Genomic DNA, 13,299 nt, shown 5'->3' on the forward strand with positions numbered 1-13,299 from the left:
GAGGGGAGGGGAGGGGAGGGGAGGGGAGAAGAGAAGAGAAGAGAAGAGAAGAGAAGAGAAGAGAAGAGAAGAGAAGAGAAGAGAAGAGAAGAGAAGAGAAGAGAAGAGATGAAAAGAAAAGTTTGTTCAACAGCCAAGTATCGGGTAGAGCTCAGGGAGTCCTGTGGAAGACAGTGAGGAAGGACTGGAGAAGCCAGAGGGATAAAGGACACCACAGGAACACAGCCCCCAACCATCTAGTGGGCTCACAGAGATGAGAGAGCCTGTATGGGTCTGACCTAGGTCCTCTGCATATAGCTTAGGTTGTGTAGCTCCATGTTCTTGTAGGGGTCCTAACAATGGGAGCAGGGTTGTCTCTGACTCTTCTGCCTGACTCCAGGACCCTTTTCTTCCTACTGGGTTGCCTTGTCCAGCTTCGATGCAGGAATTTGTTCCTGGTCTTGTAGCTTTTTATGCAGTATTTAGTTGATGTCCCTGAAAAAGCCTGTTGTTGTTTTGTTTTGTTTTGTTTTGTTTTGTTTTGTTTTGTTTTGTTTTGTTTTGTTTTGTTTTGTTTCTGAAAGGAAATAATGGGAGGGGAAATGAATCTAGGGAAAAGGGGAGGTAGAGAAGAGACTGGGGGAGGGGAGAGAGGGGAAACCGAAGTTGGAACGCAATATATGAAAGACAAATGAATAAAAAGAAAAAAATAAAACACCATCCTCAACTGGCAAGCGATGGGCTTGCATCGCATTCTCCTCCTCCTCTTTCTTCTCCTCTTCCTCCTCCTCCTCCTCTGAATGTATACTAATGAAAACCTTTTCAGACATTTGTAACTTTTCTTTGTACACTGATTATCAGGAAAAAAAACACTATTCTATCTAAAGTAAAACCCTTTTAGAATTCAATCAATTCAAAGTAATTCATCTGATTGGCCAGGTTTTATCAACATATACAAGTAAGCTGATTCTAGTTCGATTATAGATATTTATCATGTAACCCTTTATGGACAGATTTACATTCTTTAGAAGCAGTCAGAACTCAAAACAATAAATACCAGTTTATGGGATATGAAAGAGAAACAAAGGAACCACACTATTACAGAAAATCCCTGCAGAGAAAGGGAAGAACAGAAAATATTGAAAATAATCTACAGTTAAGAGGATCTTACTTGATTAGAAGGAAAATAATATCTATGTTACATATATATATATGTACATATATATACAGAAATAAAAAGATTATATATACATAAGTATATTTTTTCCTTGTTAATTGTTTGCTTTCTTGCTTAAAACAAAGTTCTGTGTCATTCTACCTGTCCCCAAACATGCTATGTCGCTGAAGAGAGCCTCAAACTCCTGATTCTTCTGCATCTGTCTCTGGAATTAGAGGCACACACTGCTACACGAAGCTGAGAATCTCTCGAGTACTCAGCTAAAGACTAGCAAGAAATCAAGAGGCACAGTAACTCACAAGACTGAATGTCTCAGTCAGCTTTAAAGCATTCTCTCTGATTTGGGAGCTGGGAAATGAGATACCCATAAGAAAGCAAGCTCACATAGATAGATGGTGCCTCCAAACAGAACTGCTGCATCACACAAACAAATAAAAACTCCTAGGATTTTCAAGTGATAAGAAGGAAGAGATAAGGGTTCCACTCTTTGAAGAGATTAAAAATAATTATATTAAAAACCATAAAATGGCCAACAGCTAATTCAAAAGATAGTAAATGTGCTTGGATTGTATTGTTTAGGCTATGATGACTGTCCTTTTTTCATTTAACAGTTAACTCTTGTAAATGGTCACTAAGAGGTATTTCTAGTCATTGCATCCATGGTGCATGGATCGACCTTAATTAACCAACCTGTTATGGCTGCACATTACAGTCGCTTCTGTTTGTTTCCTACCATAAATGGCCATACATGCACTTCCTGATAAAGTTCTGCATGTATTTCTGGTTATTGTGTAAGCATCACTCGGAAGTTTACTCTGATGTAAAAGCACTACATCAAAACCAGCACGTATACTAAACTGAAGGCTGGAGATGGAAACATAATGAGGCAGGCTCAGCAAAGCGCCAATGGCGGAACGCTGCAAGGATGGGGCTTCCAGTGAAGCGCTCCTCCCGCATCCCTAAATGGTGAAATGCACTGGGCAATGTTACAGATGGAAAAGGATGAAAAACTGATAGGAGGTTAAATTTCTCTACTCGGTGTAGATTACACACACCATGTGCACAAGTTTAAACTCTGTCAAGTCACATCAGAGTCGGCCTCTCATACTCTCACAGCACTTTAGTGGTTTAAAAATCTCTGCCAACTTGCTTGACAAAAACCAGTGACTTTTCTTTTTAATCATCATTTCTGTTACCTTTATAAGCTAACACATAATGAATTGAGAAAGTTTCCTAACATATTTGGCTTCAGGTCTGGTGTTGGCTGCTGAGCCACAAACTGGTAATCAAGAATCAAGCAACCCTCTGTGTAGCACTTAGCACCCCTAAGCACCCGAATCCGTAAGAAGGACTTGTGACCAAACACTGTTGGAGCAAGTTACTCCAAGACCAGCAGCAGAACAACCTGTTCCTGCACACATGAAGAAAAGGAACATCTCCACTAGACAAATGGCTCAGGCAGTGAGGGCTTCCAAATACACATGAGGAGTTCAGAGCTGAGTGCACACCACCAGCACCCAGAAGTAGCTGAGGGTGGTAGCATGTCCTAGCACTAGGGATGTGAACAAAGAAGAGCCTGGGCCAAGTGTGAGCTCCAAATTCAGTGAGAGACCTTATCTGAGCAGAAGAGAAAAACACCCACGTGGACCTGGCATTTGTATTCACTCAGGTCCAGATATACACCCACACACATTATAGATACATGCACATACAGAAATGAACATGAACACACATACCAAAAGAAACATGTACATACAGATAGTAACATGTACATACAGAGAGATAGAAACATGCACACAGAGAGAGAGACAGACAGGGTCATGTACACACAGACAGGAAGGGGTGCATACACATGTACACAGAGAGCACACACACACACAAGGACACATCTACAAAAAGCCTCTGCCTTTTTATGAAGATGCTCGGAATTTAAACATTTATGGTGTCTTCCTTTGTACTGAAGCAATGAGTTCCCATCAGTCATCTTCTATCTGTTGAGATTCAGTGCTTCCTGAAGTAAGACTATACAACCATGGTGTAGTCATCAACTAGAACGCTGTGGAGCCACTGAAGCGAGCTATGGATTCTGTGTTTACTGAAACATAAGGATGTTAATGATAGGCTTCCTGGCTACCAAACACATGTATAGGAGAAACCTAAGGAAAATAGGCAGTATCTTCCAAAATATTAATACTAAAGGTAAATGGGGAATTATTTCAGTTTTACAGATTTCCCTATTATTTTAGAGTGGATATCTACAACTTTTCTTATAAGAAACATATTAAGGCTATCTGTAATTTGATTTAAAAAAAAGACTGAAAATATTCCATAAAGCCACTAAGAACTCAGCGCTTTAATAACATTTAATTTTGTAAATTTCTCAAGTCAATCAGATTTTCCTAAAGGATAAGACCCGGATTCTACACATTTCCAAATGACGAGAAAACCAGGCAAAGGCAGACTAGGCACAAAGTTAGATCTGTGTAGGCTGAGACATCACTAGATAAAAACGAAAACAACAGAAGGCATTGTGTGTCTTTAGATCTAAGAAAAGGTGTGAAGGATCACTAGAACTGAAGGATCACAGTATATACACCACAATTGCTGTTTTCATTGCTGTGAAGCAACTAATCCCTCAAGAATGAAGCTCACATACCTACTGCCAACAGTGCCAGGATCCAAGGGCTATTTAATTTTTTAACATAGAAGCATATATAAAACAAACTGAAAGCTCTTAATGAATATACTTCATGAAGACTGAAAAGGAGCTCATGGCACACGAAACTACTCACCTCTGTAGGGAGACATGTGAGCACACTGGCATGTGGTGTCAAGGTCTCATTCTTTATTCGAAACTGTGTTTTGCACATGTAGCCATCAGAACATTCCTGTGTTCCACCAACAAAAAAAGGACATGAAAAATACCAATTAATGCAAGAACCCATCACTTGAAGAACTACCATGTCACTTGTGTTCTAAGCCATGCCAAGAGATTAAATGAGATACTATGGATGACCAGACTAACCCAATGTACACTGTGTATTACTTGATAAATATCAACTTTATTTCCCTAGCTTTTTTGCTTATTAATGTTCCTCTTCTAAATTAATCGCTTCTACGCTTTTCAATCTACTAGCCCAGCACACTGAGGTCAGAGAGCAAAACTTCAGGATGGTAAACAGTAAAAATGTACTTAACCTCACAAAAAGAAGTACCATGTTGTGAGGAATGGTGTCCACTGGGAGATTTGAGGCTTCACAGCAAGGCTGGAAGCGAGCCTTATTGTCTCTTTGATGAAAGAGATGTCATAGAGCAATAACTGTATACAGCACCTCCCCCAACTGTCTGGGGAGCCTGTATTTTCCACTTCCTTATGGTGCCTCCCAACATTCTGTGCACCATACCCCGAGGAAGGTCTGTCTTACACTGCACCATTCCCTAGGCTCGGTGGCTCTAGTTCTGTCGGCAGGGGTCAAAGTCCTTTTCCATAGAACTGCTCTTCAGAAAGGGGAAAACAACCACCTCATTTTCACGTGTGTGTCAATCACAGGACGTTCTCAGCCTCGCACTGGCTTGTTTTCTCTTTAGAAAACATTTTATTTCTGTGCAAGCACATCTGGGGATATGTCTCTCTGTGCCTGTATATACATGTGTGTGCGAGTTTCCATGGAGGCCAGAAGTACACGTTGGGTTCCTTGGATCTGGACGTACTCATGTTTCATAGGCTGCCTGATGAAGGCTAGGATCAAACTCCAGTCCTCCCAACCAGAGCAGCAAATGCTCCTAACCACTGAGCCATCTCGCCAGCCCCTCTAACTGCTTTCTTTCCTGCTTTCTTATACTTGTTCTTTAATACCGCCATGTGTAGTGTTTATCTAATATAATAAGCTCCATTTTAAGGCAAACCTTGCTTGAATTCCACGAATTTATACAGAAGACTACAGTATCTCTCCATGCACAGATCTATCTGCATGGGAAGGAATGAGTCCTTCAGCACGCTGTTACCCAGCATTTATACCTTAACAGGATCTAAATAATAATTAAGGAAGGAGAGGTTATTTTTCTTACAAGAGGACATTTGAAGATTGAAACAGACACATGAAGTTCTCAGAAAGCCACACAAAAATGGAGGGTAGAGTGGTGTAGCTGTAAGCCAAGAAGTGTCAGGCGCTGCTGTAACCACAACCAGCATAGAGTGACAGGTTCAGCCTATGAACTGTAGAGGGAGCATGATTTCAGGTCTCTAACCTCCCCCCCCCCGCCCCCTCCCACACACACAGAAGGGAGAGAATGCCTCATTCTTGTCCCATTTAATCTATTCATCTACTGTGGAGTATTATACTATGCCACCTCTTGGGGAAAAATTACAATCATCATAATTATAAAGGGAACTAAGAAGCTGGGAGACAGCTCAGTGGCAAACCATTTGTCTAGCACACCGGCCCTATGTGTGATCCCTAGCACCCCAAAATAAATTTAAAGTTTTTTTAAAAATTAGAGAAAGATAGATGTGGTGGCAACTTAAACATATCTTACAGTACGCTGGGCTGACAGCCTGCCAACCCTTCCTTGGAAGCTTGCTAATTATGACTCAATTCTGTATGGCTGGTTCCAATCTATTCTGGTTAATACTACTGTCATAGGTTATTGAGCATGCTTAATATCATTCCTGGCTGGAGAGTAAACTATCAAATATCTAAAATTACTACTTTTAATTATTTCATTAATATTAAGTATTAGCATAGTTGTCAGAATTATTGTTTTAAATTTCATTTATATGTCATCCAACCTATACTGTCAAAATCACTGTATTTGGACAACATAAATTTAGGTAAGATAGCAAAGTGGCTCACCTCCTACCTAGCATATATGAAGTCTAGTTTGATGCCCAGTAACAAAAAACAAATAATATTTGCTCAAACAGCACATAAATGCAATGACTACATCATTACTATTCTGATTTATCGAACACCTACTCTGCTTTTGGACACTAGTCAATTTCCTTCTAACGCCTTGGGGAAAGGAGCTCTTCTTTTGTACAAAGTCCAAACAGTAGCTATTCAGCAGTCATGACGTAATTAAGCAGACCCTGAGAATGGTGTTAACAAGTACTAAAGTGTGCCTTGTGCAGACAAGCCAATGTAAAAGTCCAAGAACTATTACCCCAGAGCTCTACAGTCTAGTAGCCTAGACCAGGACACAATGTCTAACTCAAGTCTCCCCCTTGTAGCGACGTTTTCTCTTCCACTCAATACCCTTTCCTTGCTTCCCCACCTTCTTCTTATGTTTATCATTGTTGACGATTTAATTTGATCCACTAGGTCAACTAGTATTAAACATTCCTTAGTTTTATTTCACCCAGTAAATTATAATAAAATCAGAACCACTTCCTAGAGGAAGCCAGCGTTTCAATTGCAGAATCCAGACTAAAATTCTAGGGAAAAAAAAAAATCCCCACCCAAGTAGCCTGGGAAAAACCCAGATCATTACAAGATACAAGAGGATAAAAGAACAAGGGAACTACACATCTCACCCACTTCAACCCTCCCTTTCAGAGAAAAGATGAAGGGATAAAGCATTTTCAAGAAACTTGTTTTTCAACTAAGTAAGGGAAGACATAGGCTAGTGTCTACATTCATGACAGATGAGCCTGAGCCATCCATGAGTGTTCTGGAGACCAGCAGCTTTACCATCACCTGAACACTGTACATGCAGAGTCCAAAGGCCAACCTCAGGCCCTGAACCAGTGTTATCAGGTGAGTGCCGTACATATTTGGAAGCGCTGGGGCAATGTAAAGTAAAAGCCTTTATGCAATGGGATTGCACTGGTATTTACTCTCAACCCTAGCTGTGCAGGAGACTCTACCCCAGTGCTCCAAATGCTATGGCTGGGGTCTCATCTTAGACTGAGTAAGCCAGAGCCAGTGCTCTAACAGCTTCGAGTGCAGTGTCTACATTAGGAACATTGAGTACCTGATGAACTCAGAGCATTAAGGAATTAAATAGCTGCTTAGGAAGAAAGGGGGCAGGACATTGATGAAGACCAGAGCTCAGTGGGACCTTTCCAAATGCTGAAATCAACTCCACTACTACTCACTGTGAAAGATTCACCAAGCTGAGACAGTAACCTAACACCCTGCATCCCAACAACTTAACTTACCCAGCCCTGACCTAGTCCTCTAGTCACTATTGCTAGGTACCTCTGTTATCAAGACATCTTGCTAATCACCTGCCATAAAGCAGTTGCTGTACTTGACTGTCACTGTAGGAAAGAAATGAACAGGTAAAGTCCAGGTGCAATAACTCAAATACCATAAATAAAGATCCAAATTACTTCTTTATAGACAAATCTTCCCTTATCTAAACAAAATGTTCCCTTATCTAAACAAAAAGCTCACAAATGTGAAAGATTAAAACTGTCTTCTAAAATACAATGAAAGAGCCAGGCGTGGTGGCACAAGCCTTTGATCCTAGCACTCAGGAGGCAGAGGCAGGCGGATTTCTGAGTTCGAGGCCAGCCTGGTCTACAAAGTGAGTTCCAGGACAGTCAGGGCTACACAGAGAAACCCTGTCTCGAAAAACCAAAAAACAAATAAAATACAATGAAAGACAGGCGATGTATCTCTGCTGGTGGAGCACTAGTCTAGCATAGGCAAAGCACTCAGCTCCTCCCCAGCACTGCAGAGCTATAATCCCTCATGACTGGCCAGAAGCCCAAGGTCAGGCCGCTCAACTGAGATCAGACTGAGCTGCAAAAGACCCTGTCTCAAAACTGCAAGGTCAAAACCAAAGGACTGAAACACTCTGAGACAGAGCTCTGGAGGGATGGCTCACTGGTTCAGAGCACTTACTGTTCTATCAGAGGACTAGAATTTAGATTTCAGCACGCAAACTGAACTGTACATATACAATCTAGCAATTTTTTGGATCAGGCAGCTCACCAATATACCAAGGGATCCAATACCCCTTTCTGGCCTCCACGCTGCCACCCCCCTCCCCAAACACAATGTCAATATATACATACACCACATACATACACACAAAATAATAATAAAATTTATCTTAAAAAAAGGAAAAAATATGTTGTACAGAATAAAAAAAGAAATCAAAGGACAAATATAAAAGTGGAAAAAAATTGAGCTCTTGTCATAGAAAAGCACTGATTTTCCAATATATAAAACAGCTTTAAACTCCTCAAAATGCAAGTAGTTATAACAAATCAATTACAAAGACTAACAGCCCACGGAAAATGAACAGAGGATAGGTGGGAATGTAGGCAGGCAGACAGAGAGAGAGAGATAAGGAAATACGTGTGGATAAAAAGACATTCAGCATTAACCATAAGGAAAATAATTTAAAATGATGTGACAACCCTTTGGCCTATGGATCAAAGAACTATGATGTGTAACATACACACAAAAATATGGGTCAAACAGGCAGGATTCCCCAACACACTGCCAGGAAAAAGAAATTAAATCAGTATTATATTCCTGAAAAGCAAGTTAGCAAAAGCCACCAAAACTTAAAATATATTGCTAGGTATGGTGGTGCACATCTATAAATGCCACACAAAAGGCAGAGGCAGGCAGATCTCTTCAAGTTGAAGACCAGCCTGGTTTACAGACAGAGGTCCAGCGAGGGCTATATAGTAAAACTGTCTCAAAACCTAAAAAGGAAAAGAAAAGGAGAAAAAAAAATGTATAAATTCTAGAGTCAGAAATGCTACATTCCGGAACTTATAGATACAGTCAGTCACACCTGTAGAAAGTGAAATTCCTTTGTTGGCACTAATTATAAAATTCTGTTTTCATGGCATCAGATCTAAAAATACTTGAATAATCATCAATGAGAGGTGGTAACATAAAATTACATTTTAAAACAATGAAATGCTTCACAACTAAAAAAAAACAAAACTTGGTAATTGTCTACAAGTCTTACATTGAACATTATCCACGGTACTCAAATTTTCTTCAAGCATTTATTAGATATATATGCTATGTGTGCTTTGAATATTCATGTAGACAGATACCGACAACCTTTGTCTCATTGGTAACCTCTGAAATGATAAGGGAGCACAGAGAGAGTATTTTTTATATTTTTTTAGCGTATGAATCTTTGTGCAAGTGATGCTTACTTCAAACCAACAGCTGGCTGTCTTTTGCACATCTGCTTCCAGGCCATTAGGCTCCTCCTGTACAGCCAAACGGTAAAACTTTTGGAAAGAAAACATCCTGTGGGTTCTATGGAGTCCCAGAGGTTTGTGGAGGCAAGGTTTGTGGTGTATCGCTGACTACATTTTGGATGAAGATCTAAGAATTCACATCTGACAGAACGTGTTTGGATTTGCTTTCTTACAAGCTGTCATAGGGCTATGCCACCCACACAGAGAGCGAGGACATGCCTGCCACAGTCCAGCCACACAAATAATGATGGGGCTTCTCTTGCTGAACTTAATAAGCTTTTTACAAATCATCTCTTTTTTAAAATGCCTTTATTTAAAAGGAAAAGTTATCTAACATGCTTCAGCAGTGCTTTGAAATAAGGCATGGCACTGAAATTTAACCCAGCTGTCCAGAATGACTGGCTAGAGAAAGGGCCGGGCAAGGCCAAGGGAGGAGCCAGCTCAAGTTTCTAGGTCACTCCTGGAATTCCTGGACAAGGCCTTCAAGGTTGGCACAGGCAAGGGGGACAAGCCAGACCTAGGACAAGTCCTTGAAGGTGAGACCAAAATCATCAATAGCTTTCCCAGTCTGATCAACTGAAGAAGGAACAAGAAGAAAAATTCCCACGGAAAAACAAGGGTAAGCCAAGGCAAGCCTGTTTCAGGACATCCAGGGCTACACAGAAAAACCCTCTCTCAGAGAAATATACAAATAAAACAGACGAGCAAGGCCTGACAGGTCAGACACTAAGATACAGAAGCCCAGAAAATGACTGTTACGGATATGGTGATCCTTTGAGTTGACTATGCTAACATAATTTATCCCCCAGGCATCCCAGTACCCACCTGTTTCTAGCCCTGGCTATTTAAGATTGTTACACTTTTCAAATGCATGTATGAGTTTTGCCTGACTCTGATACCTCTGGAAATATTAAATACAAAGCTGAGTTATTATAGCGTGACCAGATCCAGTGAAATTAATTCACTGGGTAAGTACTAGCCTCTGGCTCATTTTGATAAAAACTAACAAGAGCAAATATTCAAAAGTGGAAAGAAATGGGGATATAATATACTTCATTCTTGTGGAAGACTGAGTACTTCGAGGTGTTAAACGTGACCTAGTATAGCAGGGCAGAGGGTTGAGGACAAGTACTAAGCTCCACCTGAGGAAACTCACCCTGCCTTTCTGTGGGAAAGAACCCCATGTGGAGGCACTCGTGCCAGGGAGTCCTCTGTTCACCATCTGTATAATGTAACTCCTGGCTGTCCTCTTACATAAGTGAGCTATCTTCTAGAGTCTCCCTTTTCACACAGTGTGAAACAATGAAATCTGTAGACTGTTGACCAGAAGTAGTTACCTCTGCCACACTTAAACTAAGCCATAGGTACTGAACAGAGTCTAAATATTATAGAGCCATAATGATATCATCAGTGGGAGGGAAATCAGGAGGAAAGGGGTTCAAGTAGGCAAAGGAATCGCGTCGGCCACAGAGGAACCAACAGTTTAGAGCTCTGTTGTTGAAAGTTCTAAGGGAAATCATAAGAATACGGGTGTGGTGGCGCACGCCTTTAATCCCAGCACTCGGGAGGCAGAGGCAGGCAGATTTCTGAGTTTGAGGCCAGCCTGGTCTACAAAGTGAGTTCCAGGACAGCCAGGGCTATACAGAGAAACCCTATCTCAAAAAAACAAAAAAGAATACCTGTTGTAGGGGCTGGCAAGGAATGTGTGTTGCTCCTGCAGAGGACCGAGGTTCAGTCCCCAGCACCCACATGGTAGCTCACAACCACCTATAATTCCAATTTCATGGGATCAGATGCCCAGTACTGACTACTAAGGGCTCTTGCATGAACATGGCATACATTCATATACTCAGACATACACATACATACACATATTTTTTAATTAAGAATAGTTGTTATAGGTTGGATGTGAAATGCCCTGCATAGGCTCAGGTGTCTGAACACCTGCCCCTCAGTGGGGATCCTTGCTTTGGGGAGACTGTAGAATCTTTAGGAAGTGGGGCTCTGCTAAACAAAGTGACTCACCAGAGGCAGGCTTGGAGGTTTTATAGCCCAGCTCACTACCTATTAACACACTGCTTTCTGACTGCTGATGTAATGTGATCTGCTGGCTCCTTCTCCTGCCATTCTGCCTTCCCCATCATGATGCACTATCTCCTCCCAAGCTGTGAGCCCAAATAAACTCTTCCATCTTTAAGTCTTCTGGTCACAGCAATAAGAAAAGTAACCAACATAATGCCTAAAAAATTACTTATCATTATGGGCTCCACTAAGATAATTAAAATTCCCCACCCAGTGGAATACTATAGAGCTATTAGAAATAGATCATTATATATACACTTGCAAAGAAAGATGTCAAAGTCATATATATAAAGACATATATAGAAGAATACCTGTCTAGCACTCCTGAGAACCTAGGTAAATCTTCAGCATCTCATCCTCCCAAAACCCAAAATCATGAACCAGGCCTGTAATCTCATCGTGTGGAGGCTGAGGAAGAAGGACCATGATTTTAAAGGCTATGTATGGAGACACACTACCTCAAAATTAATTAATTACAAGGAAGAGATAGATTACAGAACAATAATACCACTTATTTAAATATATGTGTTGGGCCATTGGGTGGAAAAATATTTAAAATATATATTAAGTAAAAAAGTATATTTTCACTTAAATTATATATATTATATATTATCTTTATAATAATTATATATCATTTTCCTTGTAATACTAAATAAAGACCCAACACAAGAAAGAAAAAATAATAGTTCCCCATGTATAAACTAAGGGTTTCAGCACCAGTTGTATAAACCAGAACATTCCTAAGTATGGTTGCAGGGAAGGACTTATTGTAGAAAGGAGGGAAAGAACTGCTAGAGGCGTCAGGCAAAGGCCAGAGCAGCTTGGAAGGGTGTGGTTCTCCTGCCTATCCAGAAGGCCAGAACATACAGTAGGTGACAAGAAGGTGGCATTGGTAGTTCAAGAGTCCTGCCAGGAAAGGGAGCTTGAACCTTTGCCAGAGACTGGCTTGTCCGTAAACAGTGCTGGAGGCAGACAAAAAGAGTGCAGGCAAAGGAGACCAAGATGGGAGGGGTTGGAGGAGGGTGACAGTGGGAGAGAGGAAGATGGGAGGGGGAGAGGGCGGGAAGCAGGAGAGAGCGCGGCAAAATGGCAGGGTTACAAGGAATGAGAAGATGGGGGAGGGAAGCCCAGGAGCTGGAGAAGTTTGGAAGGGAGGGGCAGGATGAGAAGAGCCACAGGTAGTTGTGATACTGAGGAAGCCTGGGGGCCAGCATGCTCTTGGGTATGCTCCTAATGTGCTGCTGTAGACACCACAGGTACCATTTGCTTCTTTTGAACCTGACACCCCAGGGGTCTGGGATCTAGACCTAGAGGGAGCAAAGCCCAGGATGACCCCCAATGCTCTGTGACTAGAATGGTTCTGAGAGCATGAAGTGCACGAAGCTCTGCAAATAACTCCCTTCCCCCTTTCAGTTTTTGGAATAACCCTTGTAGGTATGAGCTGTAATGAAGCAAATGCCTGGGTTTCACCATATTTTTCCAGTAGCATGGTTTGAAGCCTACTTACAGCTTTCAATTTTCAATTCCATTCAACACAGAGAACTCCAGCCCGGCTGAGAACTCCAGTGCTGTGCTCTTATACAGACAAGCCTGTCTCCTGCTCCCTTTCCTGACAGGACTCTGGAACTACCAAGTTCACCTTCTTGTCATCTCCAGAACTTTCCCAGCTTTCTGGACAGGCAGGAGAACCACACCTCTCTGAGCCCGTCCTTAGAGGTCAAAGCACAGCAAGAACTCTGGTCCCAGAGAAGAGGGAGTAGGTGAAAACCAGTCCCCTGTCCATAAAAAAAAAAAAAGGGGGGGAAGTTACCCAGTGCAACCTCGGAACAGAATCTGGGGAAAGAATGCTTGCTTAAGTAAGTGGACCTAAGCTGAAATT

General features: G+C 41.5%; 1 protein-coding gene across 8 annotated transcripts in view; it reads right to left on the reverse strand.

Moving 5' to 3' along the window:
* Positions 1-13,299, reverse strand: part of Atg10 (autophagy related 10) — a 289,378-nt gene that overhangs the window by 214,921 nt on the left and 61,158 nt on the right. For 6 of the 8 annotated variants that reach the window (XR_873450.3, XM_030247366.1, XM_006517326.4 and 3 more), the window contains one exon: positions 3,949-4,044. The exons of the other annotated variants lie outside the window; for them this stretch is intronic. Coding sequence is in view for 5 of the 6 variants with exons in the window: in XM_030247366.1 (XP_030103226.1) it covers positions 3,949-4,044 (96 nt within the window). In the remaining variant the exon portion in view is untranslated. The remainder of the gene's footprint in view (positions 1-3,948; positions 4,045-13,299) is intronic. 8 annotated transcript variants of the gene reach the window in all.

The sequence above is a fragment of the Mus musculus genome, chromosome 13, assembly GCF_000001635.26.
Source record: "Mus musculus strain C57BL/6J chromosome 13, GRCm38.p6 C57BL/6J".
NCBI classification, from domain to species: Eukaryota; Metazoa; Chordata; class Mammalia; order Rodentia; family Muridae; genus Mus; species Mus musculus.